Source organism: Erpetoichthys calabaricus, chromosome 3, assembly GCF_900747795.2.
Source record: "Erpetoichthys calabaricus chromosome 3, fErpCal1.3, whole genome shotgun sequence".
NCBI lineage: Eukaryota > Metazoa > Chordata > Cladistia > Polypteriformes > Polypteridae > Erpetoichthys > Erpetoichthys calabaricus.
In genome coordinates, this window is record NC_041396.2 from 200,278,177 (window position 1) to 200,305,382 (window position 27,206).

A 27,206-nucleotide genomic window follows, 5' to 3' on the forward strand; every position below is an offset into this window, starting at 1 on the left:
GACCTTGATCTAATCACCCAAGGTTACACCTACTTTCAAAAATTATATGTACTTTACTCTCCCTGAAATCTTAAAGCTTTTGGTCTGTTCTGTCTTTGGAAAGACAAAGCAGATTTTGCAATGTGTGTGTCTCTGACCAGCCAAGCTCTGTGCCAGTGATTTAAGTCTGGTCTCTGAAGACTGAGAAGCAGCCGTTACATCGATAAAGGAACTTGAGCACCTATACTCTTTTGATAGAAAGAGTAATGCCTTTTCCATATGAAATTGAAGAGGGGAGAACAAATGACCACTTGGCAAAGAGTGAAAATGCACGTTAATGCAACAAAAATCCTCCACTTGATCCCAGAGCAACAACAGCAGCAAGTCCACACACTATCGGACATCAACCTGAAAACTGTTTGTCAAGATAAATTAGAACTCTAAAACTGCTAGTTAACAACCAGCCTTTTCTATGTTATATGTGTGTCTGTCATGTCTATCCTGTGTCCTGTCTTCTGTGTCAATGTATATGCCGTAATCATATTTGTATAATCCTTGTGTTTATCAATAAATTGTGTTATTCAGTTACTTAAAACAAGTGTACTTGAGTTACCTTAATATAAGTCTAATGGATGGAGACCCCTTCCTACTTAGAAAGGTAAGGAAAATTAAGTGGGAGCCTTACCAAATTTAATTGCCAACATTGCTGAAGGCAAAATTACTTGAGTTAAAATACACTGTTTTCCAGCATTATTTTTGGCATCCCTGAATGAGAATCTTGTTAAATCTTTTAATCACCGACATTGTTGAAGGTAAAACTGATAATTAACTGAGTCATCATACAACCATCTTTCTGTGTTAATTTATGTGAGACAAAGGCCACAGGGACTGCTCTGATGGCCTTTCCTTTGACTCGTATCGAGATAGAGATTTAAGGTGTGTAGGAGAAGTAGCCTGAGAAGTAGAAAAGTTTGATCTGAGTAAATGGGACAGTAAAATAAGAGAATATCTCAGAGATTTAAAAACTCTAGGAATGTGTACCCACTGCCACAGAACACGAGAAACTGATACTAATCTATAAAACCATGAATAAATCTGTTTAAGTGTGGATTGAAAGACCATGTTAACATTCTTAATGACTTTTAAAAAAATTTAAAGCCCTTATGTGAATATGTGGCCTGTTTCGATAGGTCAGCACTAGTGACAGCAGCTCATCAGACCAAAATAAGGAAGCATCAGAGACCAATAAAACAATGCTCTGCATGAATGCTGTTTCACTGCTAGAAATTATAAAGAAGGGAAATTGACATGAATTTTAAGGAGCTGTATATTTCAAACTTGTGGCCATCCATCAAAAACATTGTTTTATTTCATTTCAAGCTTGGGAAAGTAAAAGTTCTACATGTCAATACTTTCACAGCCGAACATATTTATAGTGCAGCTCAATGAAATGAGTAAACCCCTAAAACTAAATGGAGCAGCACTGCACTTCTGTCAAATGGTAAACCTAAAAGCCTAATGTGGAAATGGCAATGGAGAGGCAATTGCAAAAACAGTAGGGACTATAATCAGTCAAGGCTTGAAGAGTTCTTTGCCCTGTACCGCGTATGTAAGATTAAAGTACCACAGATGGGAGAGCCTGTGCCCCTTGAAGTGGTCACTAGAGGAGGAGGAGGAGGAGGAGTGCCACCCCCAGTTATCTATCTGGTTGTATGGTGAGATCCTGGACACTGCTTTTAAGAGTATTTAGGCCTGTTAAAACAAAGTGAAAATGTAAAAACATTTACCTCAGCACAGACATCGAAAAAGTCATCCAGTATGATATGTTTTTGGAATTTCTTGTTCACCTCAATATTTGATATAGTCAAACATGAACTGAGGCATTCAAGCAAGCGGCTCTGTGTTGAACCATATAACACAAGATGCATGCAAGACCAAGCCAGATCATGTTTAAGAAGCCTGCATAATGCTGGCAAGCAGAGAAATAAAAGTAATTCATCCCATTTATGTCTCTAATGTGGAGACTGAGAAATATTTAATAGGTCAAAATCTTTTAGATGGGATGTTTCCATGAATAGACTGCAAAAAAAAAAAAAAGAAACTGGGCACGAGTGAGGAAACCTCACACATTTGAAACCGATGTTAGAAAAGCAGAAATGGGAAAATCTAGTGAAGATGGAAATAGGGCTAATTCTTCTAATTGACAAAAATAATAGAAAACCTGAGGACCAATAAAAAAAAAAATGGTAAGAGAGCACCTTTCCTTCCTTTATTTTGTAAATAGTAGATATGAAGTCTGTCTTATGTAAAATAGGAATCAATTGCATAAAGTGTATTTAACCTTGCATTGACTGGAGTACCTCTCAAAGCTAAAGCAATGAAAGTTGAACTGAATTGTTAAATAGCACATCATGTTCAAAGTAGTAATAGTTGACATACATAATTTAGGCAAACATTGAACCCTGAATGCCTTTAGGAATCACATTTGAGCCCCTTCCAGATGAAACAATAAACACTTGATCAGAATGGAAGTAAAGAAGACTTCTGTAACACACAAAAGGAATGATTCATCGCTGCTATTGCTGTCTGGGTAGTATTTTAGAATACTAGGTTTTTAATGGCACAGCTGAAGGAAAAGAGAATTTGCTACAATGCTAATTCACAACCAAAGGTTAGAATATTAGACACTATTGAGATAACTGACAATAATGAGGATTAGTAACAGGTACAGAATGATTTCACGGAATAATGTATAGTGTTTAGACTATGACAACTATGATAAAATTGTTTGTATTCTGTTACAATTGCATGCCTAAGGTAACCAAATATAATCCTGCTAGCTTAGATAACATATAAATTAGAATTGGAATGTCTCTGAATCATAGTACTGTATAAGGTATAAGGCGGTGATGCTTTTCAAGGATGATCACTTGGGTAATACTTTACATCTCTTGTATTTTGACATAAGACATGCCTCAATGGACATCAGCTTCTGAACAGGAAGTAATATGTAGGACAGACTGGCATTATTCATTCTGATCTGTCTGGAACACTGGTCCTTGGTTTAAAAAGCCAGAACCATGATACTCTGTATCAGCTAAAATGTCTCTTCTTCTCTTTGAACTGGTCTCTCTTTGGAATGTAGCTTCTACACCTTATTTGATGAGAAGACTGATTGCAAACCAAGTAACTTTCAATAACAGCTCTTTGTTGCACCGTCTGGACACCCGAGTTTGAACAAAAAAGCCATAATTCAATGAGTGGCAACCTTGATCTACGAAACTTTGCTCCAATAATCAACTAAAAAGGAGAGGCTTAGGTGCACCTGAGAAAGCAATGGCAAGATGTCTGCTCCTTCCTTTAAAAACCTGAGCACAACCCAGATACCTGTATGTATTTATTCTTTCAACCTGGCCATACTTTATGCTGTCCAGAGCAGCACACCATAAACTATATAGTGTGGCCATAACAAAAGTTGGAGCAATCCCTTTTACTTGAAAGGGCAACCAGTGCAGGACTGGATGAGTAGAAAATTTGTTTGTATTGGAGTTGGATTAGGAGACCATGAGTCAGGATCTTTATAAGGAAAGCATTGAGACTGTTTGTAAGGACACAAATTCGTCTTGCTGAAAATGGTAGGTGACTGACCACCACCTAACCCAGCAGGTGTGATTCCCCAGCCCTCCCCCCCCCCCCCATCAACAAGACGTCCGACATGATGTGGTGAGAAACCGCAGCACTACCCACGACCAGAAAGTGTGACTGATGTGAAAGAGGAGATAAGCTCCTAAAACACAGAATGAACAGCACGCTGACGATTTTTCTGTGTATCTAGAGAAAGCCAGCCAGGAAAGGGACAAATAATCGATGAAAACATAAGTATACCTGCTTTCTTTCAGAGAACTATTAATTGTAAGTTAGGGGTTAGAATAAAGCCGGCTAATGTATTGTTAATGGTATCACTGAAAAGTAATAACCTTTTGTAGGATAAGTTCTAGCTGTTATAAGTTTCATTATAAATCCAGTAGGAAAGTTCAGAGCAGCATCTCATACACATACACTCAGCAAAACTCTGTACTGGGGGAGGGGAAAGATGTACCAAAACCAAGAGATTGAGTTCCTTACTTTAAAATGTGCATTAACAGCTGTATTCGGTGTTCTTCCAGATGGACTTGAATTGGAGAAGGACAAGCAAACGGTGATTGCATTCACTACACTTTTGGCACGCAGACTTATTTTGTTAAATTGGAAGAATCCTAATTCTTCTCTTATAAGTCAGTGGGAAACCGATGTTTTATATTATTTGAAATTGGAGAAAATCAAATTTTCAGTTAGAGGATCTGTACAAAATTTTTTCAAAACATGGCAGGATTTAATCAATATTATTTTAGAATAAGAGAAATAACTATTACCGCATTTAACTCCCTTCTCCATCTCTTATTTTTATAGATATTTACTTCTCCCTTTCTTTTGTTTAATGTTGCCTTATTAAAAAGCCTTAAGCAATTTTCCTTTAGCTAAGCTCTCCTTCTCAGGGGTGGGGTTTGATTAGTCTTCAAATTTGTTGGGTTATAAATTGATCTGTTTGTATGGAATGATTACAATGAAAATTAATAAAATAAAAATATTAAAAAAAAAAAAAAGTGCATTTTTTCTATAGGAGAGAAGATTTTTAACTGAGCTGTTGTAATTTTATGTTTTGTTTTGTTTGTTTCTGTCCTTCATCTGTATCTATCTATAAAGATGGTTATCTTTTGTAATTTGTGGGGGTTAGGGTTGCTGATGTGAAAATCCATAAATATGTTTTGGACCCATGATTAAACATTATTCTAAGTTTATTGCACTAAGTAAGATGTAAAAATGTGAGAAACCATGAACCCTGTGCAAGCAAATCACATGTGTGAGGCAAGCTGTGGAGACAGATGTGTAGCACCCAAATACAAAGTGTATGGTTCCACAGTTTTACAGTGAACTGTAACTTTTTACAAAATTTAACTTATAATAAATTTGTGTGTACAGTAATCCCTCGCTATATCGCGCTTCACCTTTCGTGGCTTCACTCCATCGCGGATTTTATATGTAAGCATATTTAAATATATATCGCGGATTTTTCGCTGCTTCGCGGGTTTCTGCGGACAATGGGTCTTTTAATTTCTGGTACATGCTTCCTCAGTTGGTTTGCCCAGTTGATTTCATACAAGGGACACTATTGGCAGATGGCTGAGAAGCTACTCAGCTTACTTTTCTCTTTCTCTTGCGCTGACTTTCTCTGATCCTGACGTAGGGGGATTGAGCAGGGGGGCTGTTCGCACACCTAAACGATACGGACGCTCGTCTAAAAATGCTGAAAGATTATCTTCACGTTGCTATCTTTTGTGCAGCTGCTTCCTGAAATGACATGCTGCACGGTGCTTCGCATACTTAAAAGCTCGAAGGGCACATATTGATTTGTGCTTGAAAAACAAACTCTGTCTCTCTCTCTCTCTCTCTCTCTCTCTCTCTCTCTCTCTCTCTCTCACCCTGCTCCTGACGGAGGGGGTGTGAGCTGCCGCCTTCAACAGCTTTGTGCTGCGGTGCTTTGCATACTTAAGCCAAACAGCCCTATTGATTTGTTTGCTTTTCTCTCTATCTCTGTGACAGTCACTGCTCCTGACACGCACTCCTTTGAAGAGGAAGATATGTTTGCATTCTTTTAATTGTGAGACAGAACTGTCATCTCTGTCTTGTCATGGAGCACAGTTTAAACTTTTGAAAAAGAGACAAATGTTTGTTTGCAGTGTTTGAATAACGTTCCTGTCTCTCTACAACCTCCTGTGTTTCTGAGCAAATCTGTGACCCAAGCATGACAATATAAAAATAACCATATAAACATGGTTTCTACTTCGCGGATTTTCTTATTTCGCGGGTGGCTCTGGAACGCAACCCCCGCGATGGAGGAGGGATTACTGTATATATTTATCATAGTAAGTCATAAAAATGATTAATATTACAATCACAAAAGAAATCCTATAAAACACCAAGCAAAAAACAATCAACATTCATGACGCAGTCTAGTTTTGGAGATGCGGGTAATGTTGATGTATTTAAGAAAGTAAATCCCCTGTGAACAACATCCTGAAAGTTATGTAAAGTTTTGTCCTCCTGTGATGCTAATGTGAGTGAAAAATCTGAACTAGTTGGGAGCACTCCCCAGATGATGTTTTCCAACTGAGTTGAACTCACATGAACAATTGGGCACTGGACAAGAACAAAAATCCAAAGAAACTTGTTATCCAATGGATGTAACTGTAATCCAATTGTGTAGTGAAGCACTGAAATAAAAAGACAAGCAACAACATGATGGCTCACTTTTTATAGTTGTGCTTTATTTTGTTCCGCCCAGCGGCCAACCTATATGTAAGTTCTATCTATCTAAACTTGCATATATACCCAACTTCTATTATGGTTATGTTATAAGTAAATTGTATTATTTTGTTTATTGCAGTAAGCATGTTTAGTTATTTGTTGAAGATAAATCTGCACATCTGGAACAGAACAGAGAAAGTAAAAGTATTAAATGTAGCCTTTCAAGGATTTATGAACTTCATTCTTAGATTATACAGATCTCTGTATGTATTTCTGGTGTTTCAGCTTAATTAATTAATTTTTGTTGAATTTTTTTTTTTTTTTGATTATTAGTTTCCTTGTGTTGTCGAAGGTCTTCTTGGTCATCACTGCACTCATGTCGCTGCTGCCAAAGATCATACAGTTGTGCTGACTGATGATGGATGTGTGTTTAGCTTTGGGCTGAATAGCTTTCACCAGCTGGGAATTGTGCCACCTCCTGCTATGTGTAACGTACCAAAACAGGCAAGTGTTTGTGTTAATTTATTTATTTTTTTTAAATACTGTGAATACTGTTGATTCGTGTTGTTTTAGATGGGCAAACTCTCTCAGTTGTTGCCATTCAAATCCGTAGGAGATTGAAATTCATTGGCAAAGAGATACAAGCATGCTAAACTTTCTTTTGAACTTTTCCAAAATTATTTTTTCCAGGTTATTCTGATTCTTGTTAAAGTATTGACAAACGTCGGAGAATATTTGAGTAGTTGTGACTATGACAGGCATTTTAGCCCAATATGCCCCCCAATTCTATATACTTAGATTTTCCAAAATAAGTTGAGATTTGAAGGTCCCTAGTTCAACTTCCTACCAAACTACTTGGTAATTGTGTGTCTTTGAGTTCTTTGCCTAAGTAAAAACTTTTTATCATTTGTGCAAATTTTGCTATATAAAAGTTTACAATTATGTCCACCTTTTTTTAAGAATTTATTTTAAATTAATAGTTGGGTTCTGCTGTATTCTCTTCGTAATTTTAAACTTTTCATCCATGTTACGCAAAAGTTTGTTTGCACCTATACTAAAAAGTTTGAACTCCTTAAATCTCTCTTCACATAGCTCATACCTCTTAGTTCCAGAATCAGCCTAATCACTCTGCTCTAGACTTTCTGTAGCATCTTTTCAGTAATACTGAGGCCAAAGCTGTACACGGTACTCCAATTGAGTTCTATTTAGTGTATTTATAACTTCAGCGTAACAAGTATAACCTCCATTGACTTGTACTCCACAAATTGTGTATTCAGAGTTAACAGTTCTACTTCCTACATGTAACATGTTACATTTAATTACATTATTGTTAATGTGCATTAAAAAAGGCAGTGGCTCCAGTGCTGATCCTTGAGGAAGACCAATTTTAACATCACCTAATCCTCTAATCCTGAAAAAGCTATACCACAACGGGGTGTTACAGACTGAAATCAAATGTGTGTTTTTATTATATTATAGTAATAACAGCAGCTCACTACTCAATGCAGGAATTATCCAGACTCAAACTCACTACCTCTTGATTACAAGACAGTAGTTCTTACCTCTACACCAGCCAAACAGACACATCGGCTGATGTTTGAGCTTCGGTTTTTACTCATTGACAGCAACATGTAAATTTAATGATTTTTTTCTTTGGTTATATTCTAGTACAAAAACTTGTTTTGTTATACCTTTTGTGAAAGTGTTTATTTGAAATTTGGACTTGTCTTCACACAGTATACACTTAATGTCTGCATTTTGTCATTATTACAGTAAGATGAAAAATTTTCTGTTTAAGTTATGTGTTCAACATTTCTTGCCACACATTTCCTGTCATCCTACATTTACCCAGATCATTGTAGACACGGAACACGCATGAAATGTATGTATTCCATATAACTATATATTATTTAAGCTATACAATTTCAAACCCCTCACTGCCAGATAAAGAGACTTCAGCATCTAAGATAACTTCAGCTGCCTCCGTGGGGGGATAAGTGAGCAGGCTGCCAGTGCCAATCGACACATTTGTAAGACAAAGATGCTGATGATGAGAGGTGCAAAGGAATTTAAGGTGGCCCGGGATTACAACTTTTTTTGAAGGCTTCATGGATTCTAGTGTTAAGCGCTTTGAGTGGTGAGCTGCTATTATTATTACTGTTATTATTATCATCATCATATAATAAAAACATACATTTTGATGTGAGTCTGTAACATCCTCTGTAAATTTACGATACTTGTAAAAGTTAGCACTAAAGGGATAAAAGCAAACAGACAAAAGCAGCTCAATCATTTCTTCTTAGTGTCTTGTTGAGCAAACATATAGCTTCAGGGATTCTAGTGTTGATTTTCCTACGATGCAGGCTGATCTCAAAGGCCTTTAGTTCCTTAGATCAGCCTAATTGGCATTTTTATATAATGGGATAATATTTTCTAGCTTGCATGGCGTCTTTCAACATCTGCAATAAGATGCTGCAGATGTTCTATCAGACGGTTGTGGCGCGCGCCCTCTTCTACGCGGTGGTGTGCTGGGGAGGCAGCATAAAGAAGAGGGACACCTCACACCTGGACAAACTGGTGAGGAAGGCAGGCTCTATTGTAGGCACGGAGCTGGACAGTTTGACATCTGTGGCAGAGCGACGGGCGCTGAGCAGGCTCCTGTCAATCATGGAGAATCCACTGCATCCACTGAACAGTATCCTCTCCAGACAGAGAAGCAGCTTCAGCGACAGATTGCTGTCACTGTCCTGCTCCACTGACAGACTGAGGAGATCATTCCTCCCCAACATTATGCGACACTTCAATTCCACCCTGGGGAATAAACATTAACATTATACAAAGTTACTGTCTGTTATACCTGCATTTTTATCAGTCTTGAATTTTATGTTTTTTTTTTTTTTATCAGTATGCTGCTGCTGGAGTATGTGAATTTCCCCTTGGGGATTAAAGTATCTACCTATCTATCGACCTACAGTCTTAATTTGCTATGTACTGAACTGAAGTTTCCCTTACTTATTGAATTCAAAATAGTTTCCATTTCTTCATTGTTTGTGTAGTATTGAATATCTTATACAGTAGAATCTGATAGCAGACTGGTTAATATTGTGCTGGGTTAGAAAATGTTACGTCCAATTATAAAGCCAGATGTGTTTGATCACATAAATTATTTTTTAATATAATAAACGGCATGCCTCCGTTATATTACAGTTATCAGGAATGTCTAATAGTCCATGTTTATAGCAAAGCAAGACTTTGTTCTTTATGCAAGTTGTTAATGGCTCCGCTTCAGTATGCGTCACAAAAAAAAAAAAAAAAAACGGCCGTAGCAGCAAGTTCTTTTTTGCTTTCATTGGATTAATGAATTAAACATTATTTTCTTTAGTACCTTACATACAGATAACTGTGTCAAATCTCTGCAAACAATAACAATTGTGATAGGCTACTAAAACTATTCTTTATAACTTCCATAATTCTATGTAGAATTTACCTTAAATATTTTGAGAGCTTTTTTGTTTCTTGTCACAAAAACAATGTTTCCCAAAGAAACACTTAGCTTTTGGCAAGAAATGTCACTCTTTATATTTCTTGCCTTCTTGTCGACCATACCAGTTAATACCATTCTGCTGAACTGCAGCATTTGTTGGTCTGGAAGAAAAAGGACAACTTTATCTTTTGGCGCACGATCAGTCGTTGGTGGAAGTTATGTTTAGATCTGATAAGATGAGAGTTTGCAGGAAACTTTGTTATATCTAGTATTGCTGCAGTAATGTAGCTTTGACAAAACACTGTATACATACAGTATTTTAACAGAATATACAAAAGTGTGTGTGTGTGTATATATATATATATATATATATATATATATATATATAATATTTTTAAGTTTATTTGACTTTTCTTAACAGATACTCTCTAAAACACTGAAAGGACGGACTGTGATTGGAGTTGCTGTAGGCAGGTTTCATACAGTTCTTTGGACAAAGGATGCAGTATATACTATGGGACTGAATGGTGGCCAACTTGGTAAGATTATATACAAACCTTTTAATTTTTTCAAAGGCAAATTATACTTTTATTGAAATCTTTTTCCATTCGGCATGTCTGAGCGAATACTTTAAATTCTTAAAAACTATCCCCCTTTTACTTATTAGTCTTGGGAAAGTCTCATAACATACATTTTAAGTGCACATCAAATCATAACTAAATTCTGAAGAGCACTAACGGAACAAGTAATTAATCCCTGTAAGTCTTGACAAAACAATTTACCAAATCAAGGAGGTTTTATGCATTCACAGGTATTTCTAGGAATGGAGCATAAACTTAATTCCTGTAATTAATTATGATTCCCATGTTTATCTAGATTGGGAGAGGTAAATATCAGTTGAAAAGATAACCATAGTAAACCATAAATCCTAAAACACAAACTATTGTTAAGGTGTGGCTATGCTTCAAAACGAGGTGGAGAACTTTTATGGCATATACTAAACTTCAAATTGTAACAGTTACATGGAACAGGCAGAATGTAGTTTACTGTAAACAGTTTACGGTGGAGGGCTTATTGGAGACAACCACTTTGACTGAAATTGGCTTTTCTAGTTTTTCAGTCTCTTTCAAGAGATTTAGTAGTAATTAATGTAATGCTTTGTATTTCCAATACAAGCATTCATTTTGGTAATCTTCTCAGATTTTGTGATGGGCTTGAGTTTAATACATCGATTTGCATGGGATGATCCTACAACTACACCAGGACTGGGTGCAAATAAATGTGTAGGCATTTTAGACAACACATTTAAGGGAGACAATCATTTTCTGAATCAAATTTTTGACAATCTGCACTGCAGCCAGAGTAGTACATTTATGCTGATGAAAGCTTCCTTAGGGGTAAGAGCAAACAAAAAAAAAAACCTTTAGTTATCTATTCAGAAAGATAACATACTCCAGTGACTTTTCTAAACTGGTCACAAGAGTGATCTGGTGTTCTTTTTCACAAGGCTGATATTTTTAAACCTTCGTCTCAATATTCGTTGGCTAAAAAATGTTTGCAGTGCTTCACTGTAAGCAATACCAGTTGGGATGATGGTGATCCCATCAAAACTATTTCCGTCTTACAGGGCTAAATGTACATCCTTTGTGCCTAGTTAATATGATTATTCAGTAAATAGAGATTTGCTCACTGCACAAAGGTGTTTGCTAAAAGCTCAATGTGCTAATGTTAATTTTACTGAAACAAATGCATTACACCCCAGTTTAGATACAATTTTTTTTTTTTTTATATAAAAAGCCTGACCTTACTGAGACATTTATTGGAGAATACTGTTAAAAGTAGTGTCTTGCTTCAAAGAAATATGAACAAAACTTATTTTTTACATTCTTAATAATATATTTAATTGAATTAGTGAAACAAACAGATTTAGAAATAATATATTGTTGCTTCAATATTATTGTGATCTTGTATGTGCTACAAAACTGAATTTGTAGTAGAAGCAATTAATTATGGAGGACTGGGCCTAGTGATCCAAGAGATTGACAGTCAAATAAGGTAGGCGATTGTACACAGTTATTGTTAGGCAGGGGTGACAAACTTGATCTAGCTTGTGGACTATCTTTTGCAGCCCGCGTCAACCATATTCAAAACATAGACGGAGATATAGATCTTTATTTGTCACCAGGGGGAAATTTGGCTTTTTGCAGAAGCTGTTTAAATAAATTAATAAATAGTTAGGTGGATAAATAAGCATACCCACACACACACTATGCTCTGAACACACGCACACACTTTCTTCTTCTTTTGGCTTCTCCCGTTAAGGGTTGCCACAGCGGATCATCATTTCTCATATCTTCCTGTCCTCAACATCTTGCTCTGTTACACCTATCACCTGCATGTCCTCTCTCAGCACATCTATAAACCTTCTCTTAGACCTTTCTCTTTTCCTTTTGCCTGGCAGCTCTATCCTTAGTGCTTTGAACACACACCACATTGACTAAAATGGAAGAAAATTAAAAAGCAATGAAACTTCTGAATTGACCGTCACAGTCACACATTATACTTACGTATTACTATTATAAAGGAGCCCCAGTGGTGTTTCTTGATATACTTGTGCCAAAAGATTTATTGGATAAAAGTACTCAGCCTTACTGTGTTATAGAGAGGATTTTCAGCATCGTTCATAATGGTACTCAGTTTTGTTTTAATTTTCTCCTTTGTTACTTCCTTCTGGATGTCTATAGTGTGTCCTACAACTGAGCTTGCCCTTTTAATTAGCTTGTTGATTTGGTGAGCCTCTGTTGAAGTGATGTCACCAGCCCAGCACACCACAGCGTAGAAAATTGCACTGGTATAGTTCCTCTGTTTTCCAGTGCCATTCCAACCTATCATTAATGTGGACCATCTCTGCATCCGCTCCCTGAATAGTGACTGGACATAGAGGCTGTTTTTTGTGATGAAGGTCAATAACCAGTTTCTTGATTTTGCTGATGTTAAGTTGCAAAAGATTCTCTTTGCAACAAGAAACAAAATTCTTCACCTGACACCTGTACTTTGTCTCATCCCCTTCATCATTACATAAGTGCAGAATCCTCTGTGAGTTTCTGCAAATGACATGACCTGGGGCCTCATGTATAAACGGTGCGTACGCACAGAAATGTTGCGTACGAACCTTTCCACGCTCAAATCGCGATGTATAAAACCTAAACTTGGCGTAAAGCCACGCACATTTCCACGGTAACTCATTCCTTGGCGTACGCAATTTATCCGCCCGGTTTTGCAGACTGGCGGCACCCAGTGTCAAAGCAGTGCTACTGTTCCTGTGTGATCACCCTTTCTTTCTTAAATCCACATTCCTGGCGCGGCTTTATAAATACACTGAAATTAACTGCATATTGTTTATTAGTGTAATGCATCTGATTGTAATTAACCTGTAGCAATATAATGGTCCAGGGAATAGCCATAGTATTCCAAATACCATAACTGCTTTAGCGTTGTAACTCTCACTGCATCTTCTTTCAGCTGATCCCGTTAAGGGTTGCCACGGCAGATCATCTTTTTCCACATTACTCTCACTGCACCACTCGGAGTATTTATATCACTGTATCTGAGTGGGGAATCACAGCAGCAGCTGATTGGAAAGAGAATTATCGGTACACAGCATGAAGCAGATGCTGCCTGAGCCACAGCAAACGCTTTAGTCCCTGTACGGACTTCGCGGTTTAGAAACAGTTTCATCCCAAGAACTCTAAAGGCACTAAATCAGTCCATCAAGTGCTCCTTGTAGAACTGTTTGTACTTATAAGTACAATTACCCCACTGTAAACTTGCACTACAGTTATAATATTGCACAACCTGCGCCACTTTATAAAGCGCGTATTTACATGTGATGACGGTATTCATTTCTAAGACGAAATGCAGCAAAACATGTTGATTATATTATACAGATAAAACTTTAACTTCATTTAAATAATCTGTATTGTTAATAATTAAACATGTGAGGACACGGTGCCGCAGCGCTAGCTAGTTCAGTAATTGTTCCTGCCTTGCGCTGTATTCTTGCTGGTGCTGACGCGACACTGGAAAGATAGACGGATATAATAATTAAACACGTACTACTAAGATATTTCAATGTTCCTTAAAAGTTTTGAAGAATCGAAGTTCTAAGCTTACAGATGGCTTCACGTCTATTACATAGCTTATTGTGTGGCGATTGAGTTTTTGGAGAAAGAAAAGTAAGGACAGGAATTGGAGGTTAGTACGTTTGAAAGAGACAGTACTGCTGTAATAAATTATTTCATTGAAGGTTGCGCATGGCGCAGCAAGCCTCTTGCGTGAGACATGAACAAGTACTGCGCCACCGTGTTCCCATGTTTAATAACATGCTTTCATTCCTATCATCATGAAAAAGATATCACGTATACATCTCAGTATTTTAATTATTCAGAGAGCTGTAATATCACGAATGTAATGGATTATGTGTCCTGTCGGAGAAAGAGAAAGCCCGTTTAAAAAGCAGGTAGTGATTCACACACAGAGCACATGGAAGATCAAATACAGAACAAAGCATTTAACATGCCACTTTAGTTACAATGGGATTTGAGAAACTAGTAAATTAAACGATTTTAAGATGAAGTTTATGATGTTCTACTTTAATGGCAAAATAAACTACGTGATTAAAGTGGAAATTTCGAGATTAAAGTTGACATTTCGTGCTTTTTTCCCCACTGTATGCCTTTTTTTTGTCTGTACCCTAATAAGCTTTCATATGACACTCAGACGGTGGGCTACGACTCGCTTTTTCACGGCGACTTTGATATGTGATTTCTTTTTTATTTCGGGCACTGTGCGACTTTGTGAAGTTGAGCCTTCGAGTTTCTCCGACACTCTGTCACTCGATCAGCTTCCTTTTGTTGATTATAGCACTGTTTAAACCAACAAATAGTACGTTTTTCCTTTGCCTCCACTTGGTATTCGCTGAAATTCTTATATTTTCTCCCGTGCTTTTCCCATTGTCTTTTCACAGAAGGCTATTTATATTGATTTGCATATTCAAAGAGGCGTAATTCTGGGAGGAGTTGGGGCGGGACAGAAGGCGTGTGCACGTGCGTTACTTTTCACGCAAATCGGGATTTATGTAGTAGAAGAACGTGAAAGTATGCGTGCGCACAGATTCCTGCATCTGGATTTTTCTGTGCGTACGCACAATCCCGCTTTTGTGCTTACGCCATGTTATAGTGTGAGTTCTACGTACAGCGTTATACATGAGGCCCCTGGTGTTATATTTATAGTCTGAGGCATACAGAGTGAAAATAAAAGGAGACAGGACTGTTCCTTGTGGTGCTCCAGTGTTGCTCACATCCATATCAGAAACACTGTTACTGTTACATATAGCTCATGATGATAGGTCGATTTTCTCAAAAGACCCCTTTTTAACATTTGTTTCATATATCAATTGTATCCATGAATAATTTAGCTGGATTGCATTTACAACAGCTATTAAAACATATATTCAGGGTCCGATCACATTTATTTGCCCAGCACTGAAAATCATAGCTACTAAACTGTAAACTAGAAACTGTTAATGACCCAACAGAAAATGTGAAAAAAAGAATGCTGGTGTTTTAACACAATGACAAAGATGTCATGGTCACATGTAGATAGATAGATAGCTGCCACTCTGCTCACTTTTTAAATCTACATGGTTATGGAGGCTAGATACTCTTCCGTGGAACTGACTGATCTGAACTGTCTGTGGTTTTGGGGAAAAAAGATTTCAACTTTCAGACTCGCATGTCCTTCCTTGTCTTGCTGATGTCAGATGTATTAATGATTCTAAAGTTATTTCTGACAATGAAAGTCTTTCTCTGTCTGTGGCAATTCAGGAATATAAAGGTTTTCTTCTGTTAATTGACTTGGCTGTTTGCTTTGTTGTACGCTGTTGTTCAGAAAAGTTCTTAACTCATTTTTTAAAAAGTGTAACATGAATCTTCAGTATGCATCGGACAATGAAAAATGAGACAAGAAGAAAGATAAAAATAACAGCCTCTAAAAGCTTTGTGTCAAAAGCACATGCAGAAACAAAAGCAGCGTCTGTTACTTGTAATAGAGATGACATAAAAGCATGAGACAGCCTATTACTGTTATCAAAAGCATCTTGCCTATGGTTGTGCGGCGCATTTATAGTAAAGGAGTCAAAAACTACTTGCCATTCCTCTGTAACTCACCAGCATTGAACAAGAGCATCAGTTCTAATAATTGAAAGATCTGCTATGCAAGTATACATTTTGATAAAGTAATTGACAGTTCCCTGCAAAACAAATTAAAAGGGTTTGTACTGTGTTTATTATTTTTGTATGTAGCATACGGTAAAAGATGGGTAAGAAACAAGTACTGCATAAGTAAAACGCATATATATATAATGACTTCTGAAGAATTAGAAAGGACTAATTAGTACAATGTAAAAAAAAACACCTTTAAAGTACATTAAAGGTATATCTAAACAGTAGAAACTGCAGTACCATTAATGATTAAAAAATTATTTTAAAACAAATAATGTTTATGCAGTGTTTCCACTGCCAGTAACTATTATTTTATAATAAGTAACAATTATTTTATAATAAGTATTTTATGAATAATTGTTTTATTACCATAGACTCACAATGATGCTGATTTAAAATGCATATTGTCTGTAAAAGTAACGTATGCAATGGGGGGAAAAAAAGTGGAATCCATGTATTAACTTAGTTTTGATTAACCTCATTTTTTTTTTCTTAAATTTCAAAAGTAAAAGTTCCAACACTAAATATTTTAATAAATTGATCTGTAAATTAAAGACCATTTTTATTTATCAATGTTTTATATTTATATTTGGCAGCTTAGCCAAATACTGGTCTTTAATTGATAAAGTTTAATCTAATGGTAATATTAAAATGATGATGTAATTTTAGGTGTTTACTGCATTCACTTCACAGATATAAACAGTACACTGGTCACTGATTCTGACCACTTTTGATGGTTGAGTGATTGGAATTCCAGTCAAGTAACTGTCAAATTAGAGTAAATGTCTTACCAGTAGTTGTCAGACTCGGTCCTAGTTACTCCATGTGACTGCAAGTATTTGTTCTCGCCAGTTTTACAACACTGAAATTTAAAAGGTTGTGACTACTTCAGTGTCAACCATACTAACATGCTCATTAGTAAACAATGGAGAATGAAAACTGTAAAAATTAAGTCAAAAAAGAAGACTTCATTATTCTCTGGGGACATGCATATATCCTGGGTACATCTCTCTATTGTAAAAAAATAAATAAATGAAAATAAAAATCTTGGGAGGGAGACTAGGGAGACGAGACATGATCTTCTCGGAAGACAATTTGATGGCCTGCAAGAGACACTTTAATGTCACGTGAGACAAGGCAGTGAGACAACATTTAAAACTAACCTAGCAGTTGTTGGAATGCTTTTGGCAGATACACTTCATGTGCTCCCAGCTTTTAAAACAACTACAAGCGACAAGGAGGAAACGCAGCTCACCAGCAGATGATCTGACTGCTTTTCCTTAGTGTGCTTCACTAGGCTGAGTCCAGTTAGCAAAACAGTTTACAGTAATCCCTCCTCCATCGCGGGGGTTGCGTTCCAGAGCCACCCGCGAAATAAGAAAATCCGCGAAGTAGAAACCATATGTTTATATGGTTATTTTTATATTGTCATGCTTGGGTCACAGATTTGCGCAGAAACACAGGAGGTTGTAGAGAGACAGGAACGTTATTCAAACACTGCAAACAAACATTTGTCTCTTTTTCAAAAGTTTAAACTGTGCTCCATGACAAGACAGAGATGACAGTTCTGTCTCACAATTAAAAGAATGCAAACATATCTTCCTCTTCAAAGGAGTGCGCGTCAGGAGCACAGGCTGTCAGAAACAGAGAGGAAAGCAAACAAATCAATAGGGCTGTTTGGCTTTTAAGTATGCGAAGCACCGCCGGTACAAAGCTGTTGAAGGCGGCAGCTCACATCCCCTCCGTCAGGAGCAGGGTGAGAGAGAGAGAGAGAGAGAGAGACAGAGAAAAACAAAACAGTGAAAAATCAATAGGTGCCCTTTGAGCTTTTAAGTATGTGAAGCACCGTGCAGCATGTCGCTTCACGAAACAGCTGCACACAGAAGGTAGCAACGTGAAGATAATCTTTCAGCATTTTTAGGCGAGCGTCCGTATCGTCTAGGTGTACGAACAGCCCCCCTGCTCACACCCCCTACGTCAGGATCAGAGAAAGTCAGCGCAAGAGAGAGAGAGAGAAAGTAAGTTGGGTAGCTTCTCAGCCATCTGCCAATAGCGTCCCTTGTATGAAATCAACTGGGCAAACCAACTGAGGAAGCATGTACCAGAAATTAAAAGACCCATTGTCCGCAGAAATCTGCGAACCAGCAAAAAATTCGCGATATATATTTAAATATGCTTACATATAAAATCCGCGATAGAGTGAAGCCGCGAAAGGTGAAGCGTGATATAGCGAGGGATCACTGTATTTGAATGTTACTATTTCTTGCTTTAATTCCTTCAGTAAGACAGTATTTCCTCCTGATAGGAAAGAAATGTACTATTATGTGTAAGCTGATATCTGAAATAGTAAATCATCTATAAAAAGCAATTAAAGTTGATTTCTATATACTACATGCGGTTAGATTTCTTACTAGGTAGTACAAAGAAAATATTGACAGTTTGTATCTAAACTGAATGAAACCTTTCATGCTCATAGCTGACATTTGTTTGTTTTGTGTATATTAAAACTCCATTTTTCATTATTTCTGATTTTCTCTAGCAAAAATTAACTTACTCATTGAAAGTGAATGTTATTCTTTAATATTTAGAACTGGACCATTATTGCGGCTTATTTTTCATTTACTAAGGCACTACGGACTTTTCACAGGCAAAATAAATATACTGTTATTTTAAGCTTTTATTTGTAATATGCCCTGAAGCATCTTGAAAAATGCTATCAAATGATGTATTATTATGGATATTACTGTGTTACAATTATCATTACTGTAGAACATTATTAATATGGTACTTTTAACGTGGGCTTTCAGGTTACCTTTTGGATCCTAATGGAGACAGATATGTCTCCTCCCCTCGTCAAGTTTCTGCACTGCATCACAAAGATATGTCAATTTCTATGGTTGCTGCCAGCAATGGAGCCACTGTTTGTGCTACAGAAAAAGGGGATATTTATCTGCTGACTGACCATCTGTGTAAAAAGATCTCCTCCAAGTAAGTTTATTTATAAACATTCTGTGTTACATATTAAATTAATTACTTAGAAATACAGCAAATAGTTTAACACCTTAAATGTATAAGGCAAGACAGTATTACAGTTGCTTTACTTTTCTTTCTGTAACAAATACATATATCTTGTGTAGCTTTATATGGAGTCATCATTTAATGTTTGAATTTGAAATGTTTTCGTTACCAACTTAGAACAGAAGAAATTTCCACAACTGGCTTTTTTTTTTTTTTTTTTTTTTTAATTCTTTTAAATATAATGCTTTGTAGCTAAAGACATCTTACTCAAGTAACAGAATGTCAGAGTACATAGTGTACTATTTGCAGAGTTGTTTACGTGACCTGTCAAATATCTTTGAATAATCCCGTTGTAATTTTACTCTTGGAAAGTATGAAACACAAATATACATTTTTTGTATGGATCTGCATTTGTGTGTTTCAGTAATTAAATCACTAATAGTGAAGTATCCTAAGGCGCTACCCGTAAAGAACAGTGGGCTAGAATAAAAGATATATTTCCTAGCTTTTTAACTGAGAAACCTACCTTTGCTTACATGGCTTACTTGTATTATTTTGTTTTTATGTAGGCAATTCAATCTTAAAAAACTGGTGGTTACTGGTGGGATCCTGGATCACAGAGTTGATGCTCACATTCTCAAAGAGGGTGGTGGTGAAAGTGTTTCTATTCTTGTCCTGGATGAAGCTGGCAGAGTAAGTTTACTTTCTTTATGTGTGAACAAGTTTGTTGATATGTTTTTTTCCTTTTTCTACTAGCTCTTTGAAAGTTACAGTATGTAAATTACAAAGTACATTTTTCTATTTGTTGTTTTCCTTAATTTCCTAAATACTGTTCTTAAATATATACGTGTGCATGTTTTTTTTTTTTGTTTAGAATTGAATAATTTAATAAATTTAAATTTAGCAATATATAAAAACTTTTTTTTTTTTTTTAATCCACATAACTTTACGGTAATTTATTATCTGTCAAAGAACTTCAAAATACAGATGGGTTTTCCGTTACAGCAGTCTTAATCCAGGGCAAGTTGTGATTACCTGAATTTCAATTAATTTTCAGCTTGAGACATCAGTATTTTACTTACAATCAGAGGAAGCTGGTGTTGATGTGAATCAGTATGTAGCTGCCATCACTAGCACTGAGGCTGGGTATTGTACAGAACCTACTTTGTTGTCATTTTCAATCATTTTGTGCATTTTTTCGCACATGTCATGCAGTCATCAGTGATGGATTTTCATGCCATTTGTATATCCTTATGATTTAAAGTACAAAAATATTTCTTCATTGCAGCACCAGAGCAAATTTGTGGGGGGTATTTGGTTTCCAAAGGAGGGCCAATGCATGATTATAATACAAATAAAACCCACAATATTTTAAATGTACATCAAATACATCTAAGGAGGGACATACACAACTGACAAGAACAAACAGAACTTCATACTGTGCATCACAGATTTCCACTATTGCTCACTAAGGTCAAGGCCAAGGAGGTATTGTTCTTGGGGAAACTTGCATAAGATGGCATGAATACAACGGAAAGTCATAAAATAAAATCAAAATAACAAACATATGCATAAGCATTCACCAATGGCTAATCTGCTGCTTAGCTTGCCACTGCATGCAGCTAACAATATTATTAAAATAGCAAAATTCATTTACTGTCACCTTAATTTTTATCTAACAAAACACTTCACTGTTGATCAAATAAAACTGCAACAAGACTTGTGATAATGTTATATTAAAACACATATACAAAGGTAAATTTAAACCTTTGAGCTCACCATTAGAAAATTTTAACTCTGAGTTTGGGAACTAAATCTCTACAGCAATAATGTAAACATCACCGTGACTTGCTGTCCTGCAAGGATGTCACTTTTATATTGCAAAATAGTAATTTCTGTTTAGGTCATTTTTATTATATATATATATATATATATATATATATATATATATATATATATATATAAAATATAAAATAATAATTCACTAAGCTGCCGCCAGCGCACGCAGGACGGAGCCACACCCACCAACTCTAAGACCATTGGATACGACGAAAACTCGCAGAGCCACGCCCACCAACTCGGACGCAGCAACTCACAAAACATGCCGTCAGTCTATTTGTCTCTGCTACAGTCCACATACACCTCTGAGCCACGTTGACTTTTCATTATTCTTTTCGGTTACGACGCATGACCGCGTCCACCATCGCAAACTGTTTTACACGCCATGGTCTTAGAGTTGGTGGGCGGGTCTCTGTGAGTTGCTCTTGCGAGCAGGTGCATGACCAGGCGGTGTGTATGCTTCGAGAATGAGGGTGGACGCGGCAGGACCATCTAAGAAGAGGCATGTTTATCGCGGATGTGAATCGCTGTATGCAGCGTGTAAAACATAGGATACGCACGATAAATAAACCACTCTTAGCCCGCCAACGCTAAGACGATGGGATACGCCAACAACTCACAGAGCCACACCCACCACCTTGAAGACCATGGGACGAGAACGCCTGCCCGCCCGCCCGCCTGACTGTTACCAGCGTGTAAAACCATCGCAGCTTTTAACTCACACAATGCAACAACTCGCCAAACAAGGACGCCCTGTCTCTCGAGGCATTCACACTGCCGGAAGACAACCATGGGATACGCAAAAAATAGCCATGTCAGTCAACTCACAAAGCCCACCAACTTGAGCATGCATCTACCCACGCTCTGAAGGCATTCACGGTGCCTGCTCATGTGCCCGGATGCAACAACTCTCTTTCGTCTCTGCTACAGTACACATGCACCACTGAGCCACGTTGACTTTTCATTATTCTTTTCGGTTTCGGCTGCATTTCCATATATAATCCACCAAGTCGTCCGACCATGGGATACAAACGACAGAGCACTGCCTAAGAACTCGAACCGATAGAGAGACACGCCCACCAACTCTAAGAGCACCAACTCTAATACGCCTGCCCGCCTGACTGTTACCAGCATTCACCGCAATGTACTGGAGTGTAAAACCATCACAACTATCAGACGCTGTCTATATCTAAGAAGATATATAGATACTCATTATTCCCCGGCACGCATCCACCCACGCTTGCTCTCAAGGCATTCACAGTGCCTGCTTATGTGCCCGGACGCAACAACTCACCACACACAAATTTTGCTTAATTTGACTCAACACGGGAAACCTCACCCTGCCCAGACACGGAGAGGATTGACAGATTGATAGCTCTTTCTCGATTCTGTGCATGGTGTTGCATGGCCGTACTTAGTTGGTGGAGCGATTAGTCTGGTTAATTCCGAAAACAAGTGAGACTCCCTACTGCTAAATAGTTACGCGATTGCCAAGAGGTAGGCATCCAACTTCTTAGAGGGACAAGTGGCTTTCAGCCACGTGAGATTGAGCATTAACAGGTATGTGATGCCCGAGAATATCCGGTAGTGCACGTGCGCTACACTGAATGGATCAACGTGTGTCTACCCGGGGCCGACAGGCATGGGTAAGCCGTTGATCCCCATTCGTAATGGGCACTTGGGCTTGCAATTGTTCCCCACAAATGAGGAATACCCAGTAAGTGCGGGTCATACACTTGCTCTGATTACGTCCCTGCCTTGTGTAAGCACCACACCCAACCCCCCCCCCCCTTCATTACTACCATGGTCGGGTGACTTGGTGGATTATATATAGAAAAGCAGCTGGAACCGCAAAGAACAATGAAAGGACAACATGGCTCAGAGGTGCACAGACGACAGCGACTCGGGTGATGAGTTGGTGGCAGGCACATGAGCAGGCAGTGCGTACTGAACGATGATTGTATGTTGGTTTGTAGCGTGCATTGTTGCAATATTACTTTTCTTGGTGGCTTATTAAATAACGGATTTTGCAAATTTTGTCCCTCTGCTTAAAAAAACGTTAAAAAAGCGGCGTGATTATGCGGCGTATGCTACACTGCGGGTTGGTATGCAGCGTGTAAAACAGTTTGTTTGTCGCGGATAATTTGCCTTTTACCTTTACACGAAGACAATTTCCTGTTAGATTGGCCTTTGCAATGACAATTAATAAGGCACAGGGCCAAACTTTCAAAACCATATGCATGTATCTGCCAAAACAAGTTTTCAGTCACGGACAATAATTGTATGTTGCTCTCTCCAGAGTTCCACCTTTTCATTCACTTACTGTTGTATCCTCAAACCCACCCCTTTTAGACTACTATGTCTTTCCAGAAGTGTTCAGCCATCAATAAATAATTATGGGGCGTATGCCTGCAGGAACAGAGAAAGAGAGAGAGAGACACACACACACACACACACACAGAGGTGCGTGCGAGAGAGGGAGGGAGGGCTGGACGCATAAGAATAATAATACTTCATTACATTGATATAGCGGTGTTCAAAGTATTCAAAGTGCTATCCACACAGGTAGGAACCGGGAACCGAACCCACAATCTTCCGCAGTCTCCTTGCTGCAAAGCAGCAGCACTACCACTGTGCCACAAGGCAGTTAAAGAATGCACCGGCCTCGATTTTGTTTTCACTTCTGTTTACAGCGATCGGGTCATAGATAGCATTGTTGCAATGTTACTTTTCTTGGTGGCTTATTACATTACGGATGTTTCACATGTTCATTTTTTTCCCTGTGCTTAAAAGACACTAAAAAAGTGTTTCTAAACTGTGACTCTGGAACATCTCATTACGCAAGCTATATTAAGCGTCAACAACGAAGACTCGCTACACCTTAATCTACAAGTACTGACACTTATCCGTACTGACGAAGTAACTTTCACCAGCGTGCCTTCTTCGTCAGAGACGATCCTGCTTTCAGTCACGGACAATTGTATGTTGCTCTCTCCAGAGGTCTACCTTTTCATTCACTCAGTCGTATCCTCAAACCCACGCCATTTGGACAACTGTGTCGTTCAGGAAGTGTTCTCCCATCAATACATAATTATGCGGCGTATGCTACGCCGCGGGTTAGCTAGTGTAAATTTAGATTTTGTAATATGGGTGTGTTTTTAAAAAAATAAATAAATAAATAAAATAAAATTTCCCCATGTATGTAAAACTATGTCCAAAAGCCAGGCCTCGTCTTCACAGACCCTGAACAGCCACTAACCACATTGCAGTGACCATGTTTCAACAGCTTTATTTATTTATGTATGTAAGTTTAAAACAAATACCGCAACATTTATTTATATAGCACATTTTCATATAATAATTTAGCTCAAAGTGCTTTACATGATGAAGAAAGAGAAAAAAAAAGACAAAATAAGAATTAAAATAAGAGAACATTAATTAACATAGAATTAAAGTAAGGTCCGATGGCCATTGAGGACAGAAAAAACAAAAAAAAACTCCAGACGGCTGGAGAAAAAATAAAATCTGCAGGGGTTCTACGCCATGAGACCGCCCAGCCCCCTCTAGGCATTCTACCTTACATAAATGTCCTCATTGTATTCAGGGTTCTCATGGAAGGACTTGATGATGACAGTCAGGTGGACTTCTGGTCTTTACTCCGTCAATGTAGGGACATCACGGTGCTTTGATTAGGTGGTGGTGGCGCAGATCGCCACCACAGAAAACCGGATAAAGAACAGAAGAGAGAATAGGGGTTAGCATGGATTTTGGAGCCACCATGAATAATAATAATTAATTGAATGTACAGAGCATCAGGATTAAACTAAGGTAAAGCTATGAGAAAGCCAAGTTAAAGTAATGTGTTTTCAGCAGTGTTTTAAAGTACTCCACTGTATTAGCCTGGCGAATTCCTATTGGCAAGCTATTCCAGATTTTAGGTGCATAACAGCAGAAGGCCGCCTCACCACTTCTTTTAAGTATAGCTCTTGGAATTCTAAGCAGACACTCATTTGAAGATCTAAGGTTACGATTTGGAGTGTAAGGTGTCAGGACATTCTGAAATATAAGATGGAGCAAGATTATTTAAGGCTTTATAAACCACTAGTCATTAAGCCCGTTATAATAACGGGCGCTAGAACAGTAGTGCATAAACATTAGTAGGAACAGTCTAAATTAAATGGCAAGGGACCTTGACCTCATTCTGTTTGTTGGTCGTATTTTTGTTTGTTTTTCAGCCTTTCTTTTGTTGATGTTTACTTGCTGAGCTGACCGTTCTTCATGGGCTGCCGCCATGTATTGTGTGTATTTAATTTTCTGTGACAGTAATACTGTGTTGTACGTCCGCTGGCTTGTACGTCCGTAATATACTTTTAATTTTCTCTGGCGGTAATACAGGCGTGCGCGTCGGTAATATGCCTTTAATTTTCTCTGACAATAATACTGGCTGGTATGTGGCTGTAATATGCGTCACTGTATTGTGTACCTTTAATTTCCTCTTGCAGTAGTACTGGTTTTTATTTCCGTAAAACGCCTGTAATTTTCTTTGACAGTAATATCGCGCATAGCACCGTGCCCCGCACATCACCAGAAGTCACACACACACGGACACCTGGACGCACACAGGGATTTTATTAAAGAGGATAAGCAGTATTTTAAAGTCAATTCTGGATGACAAAGGTAACCAATGTAGTGACATCAAAACTGGAGAAATTGTTCAACATAGCAATTGTGTCCTTCCTTTAAATAACTGTTATGCTATCTTCTAAGTTTTTTCCCTTAGGCCATCTAGTTATGTCACTTGCACATCTGCTATATGTAGGTTTTTGTAAAGATCTCAAAAGTGTTAAAATATTTTTGCTTGAATGCTTGTCATTTGTCTTATTAATATCAAATGTAAATATAGGTCTACAGCATTTGCATATCGGTTAATCCTGGAATGCCTAAACAGTGTGCAAATTCAGTGTTTTTTAGGTTCATTCACGTATAATATGAAAGGCACCTACTGCAATACTTATATCTGTCTGTGTACATGAAACGACTTGGCTCTTAGTGGACTGATTTTGTTGAAATTTTGCATACTTTATTCTACGCCAGGGGTCGGCAACCCGCGGCTCTGGAGCCGCATGCGGCTCTTCAGCCTCCTTGTAATGGCTCCTTTTGGCCTTGACAAAAAAAAAAAAAACATGAAAATGAATAACGGCAATTTCTTAATTTAATTTGTATATAATATATGTAATATATATAATGTTTATTTACTACTACTACTGTTATACACTTTAACATCTAATTTTTATTTTTTATTTATAATTTGTCAACTAAAATATGCGTCACATCTATGTCTATAGCCCTCGCCTTTACCTGCAGGTGGCTTCTGGAGTGTGCGACCCCTGCACTAACCATGAATAAATCCCAAAAATGAAAAATCCCAGAAGAGAACAGAGAGTTTAATTCTGCGTGGACAGAAGCATTTGCCTTCACCGCCAACGACGCTGGCTTACTGGTGTGCTTAACATGTGGTGATAAATTATCGAACAACAAAAAATGTAACGTTGAAAGACATTTTCGAAACAAGCACTCAGCATTCACTGAAAAATACCCAAGTGAAGATAAGCGAAAGAGAGCAATTTCGGAACTGCAACGGAAAGCTGAACAGAGCAAACATACTTTCAAAAAGTGGATCACTTCTCCACAATCAACTACAGCTGCTAGTTTTGTGGCAGCTGAAGAGATCGTAAGGAGGGGTAAGCCGTTCACAGACGGAGAATACATGAAAGAATCGTTCATAAAAAGATCAGAGCATCTATTCTCTGACTTTAAATGTTTTGGTGTTTGAGCGCATGATGACAGTGTTTGCCAGAGATGTACAGAAAGGTACACTCTCTCACTTCCCCTCCCTGAGAGAGTTCAAAGCAGTGAACATTCACATAAATTGTGATTATTTCCACCGTACAATTATTGCAATGCAAGCTGCATTTAGAGAAAGATTCAGTGAGTTCAGAAAGAAAAAAAACACTCTCTCCTTCCCTGGACATCGACCCATCCCTGCTGAACACATCCGCATTCACAGGAGTAAGTAAGCCCGATCTAAAAATTGAACTGGCCGCATAGCGGATAAAGATTTATGGGTGTCCAAGTTCAAATGCCTGACAGCGGATCTTGAAGAAGTCGCCCGTCAGAAGGCTACTCTCGCTAAAGAGCACAAATGGACTGATATTGAAAACCTCCCCAAACCCGACAAACTTGTTTTCAATACATGGAGT

The 27,206-nt window shown here is 37.8% G+C and overlaps 1 protein-coding gene across 1 annotated transcript in view; it reads left to right on the forward strand.

Moving 5' to 3' along the window:
- The window catches only part of ibtk (inhibitor of Bruton agammaglobulinemia tyrosine kinase), a 149,321-nt gene that overhangs the window by 25,492 nt on the left and 96,623 nt on the right, over nt 1–27,206 (forward strand). The window contains exons 6-9 of the mRNA XM_028797661.2: nt 6,658–6,828; nt 10,230–10,347; nt 18,897–19,077; nt 19,677–19,800. Of these exons, the coding sequence (XP_028653494.1) occupies nt 6,658–6,828; nt 10,230–10,347; nt 18,897–19,077; nt 19,677–19,800 (594 nt within the window). The remainder of the gene's footprint in view (nt 1–6,657; nt 6,829–10,229; nt 10,348–18,896; nt 19,078–19,676; nt 19,801–27,206) is intronic.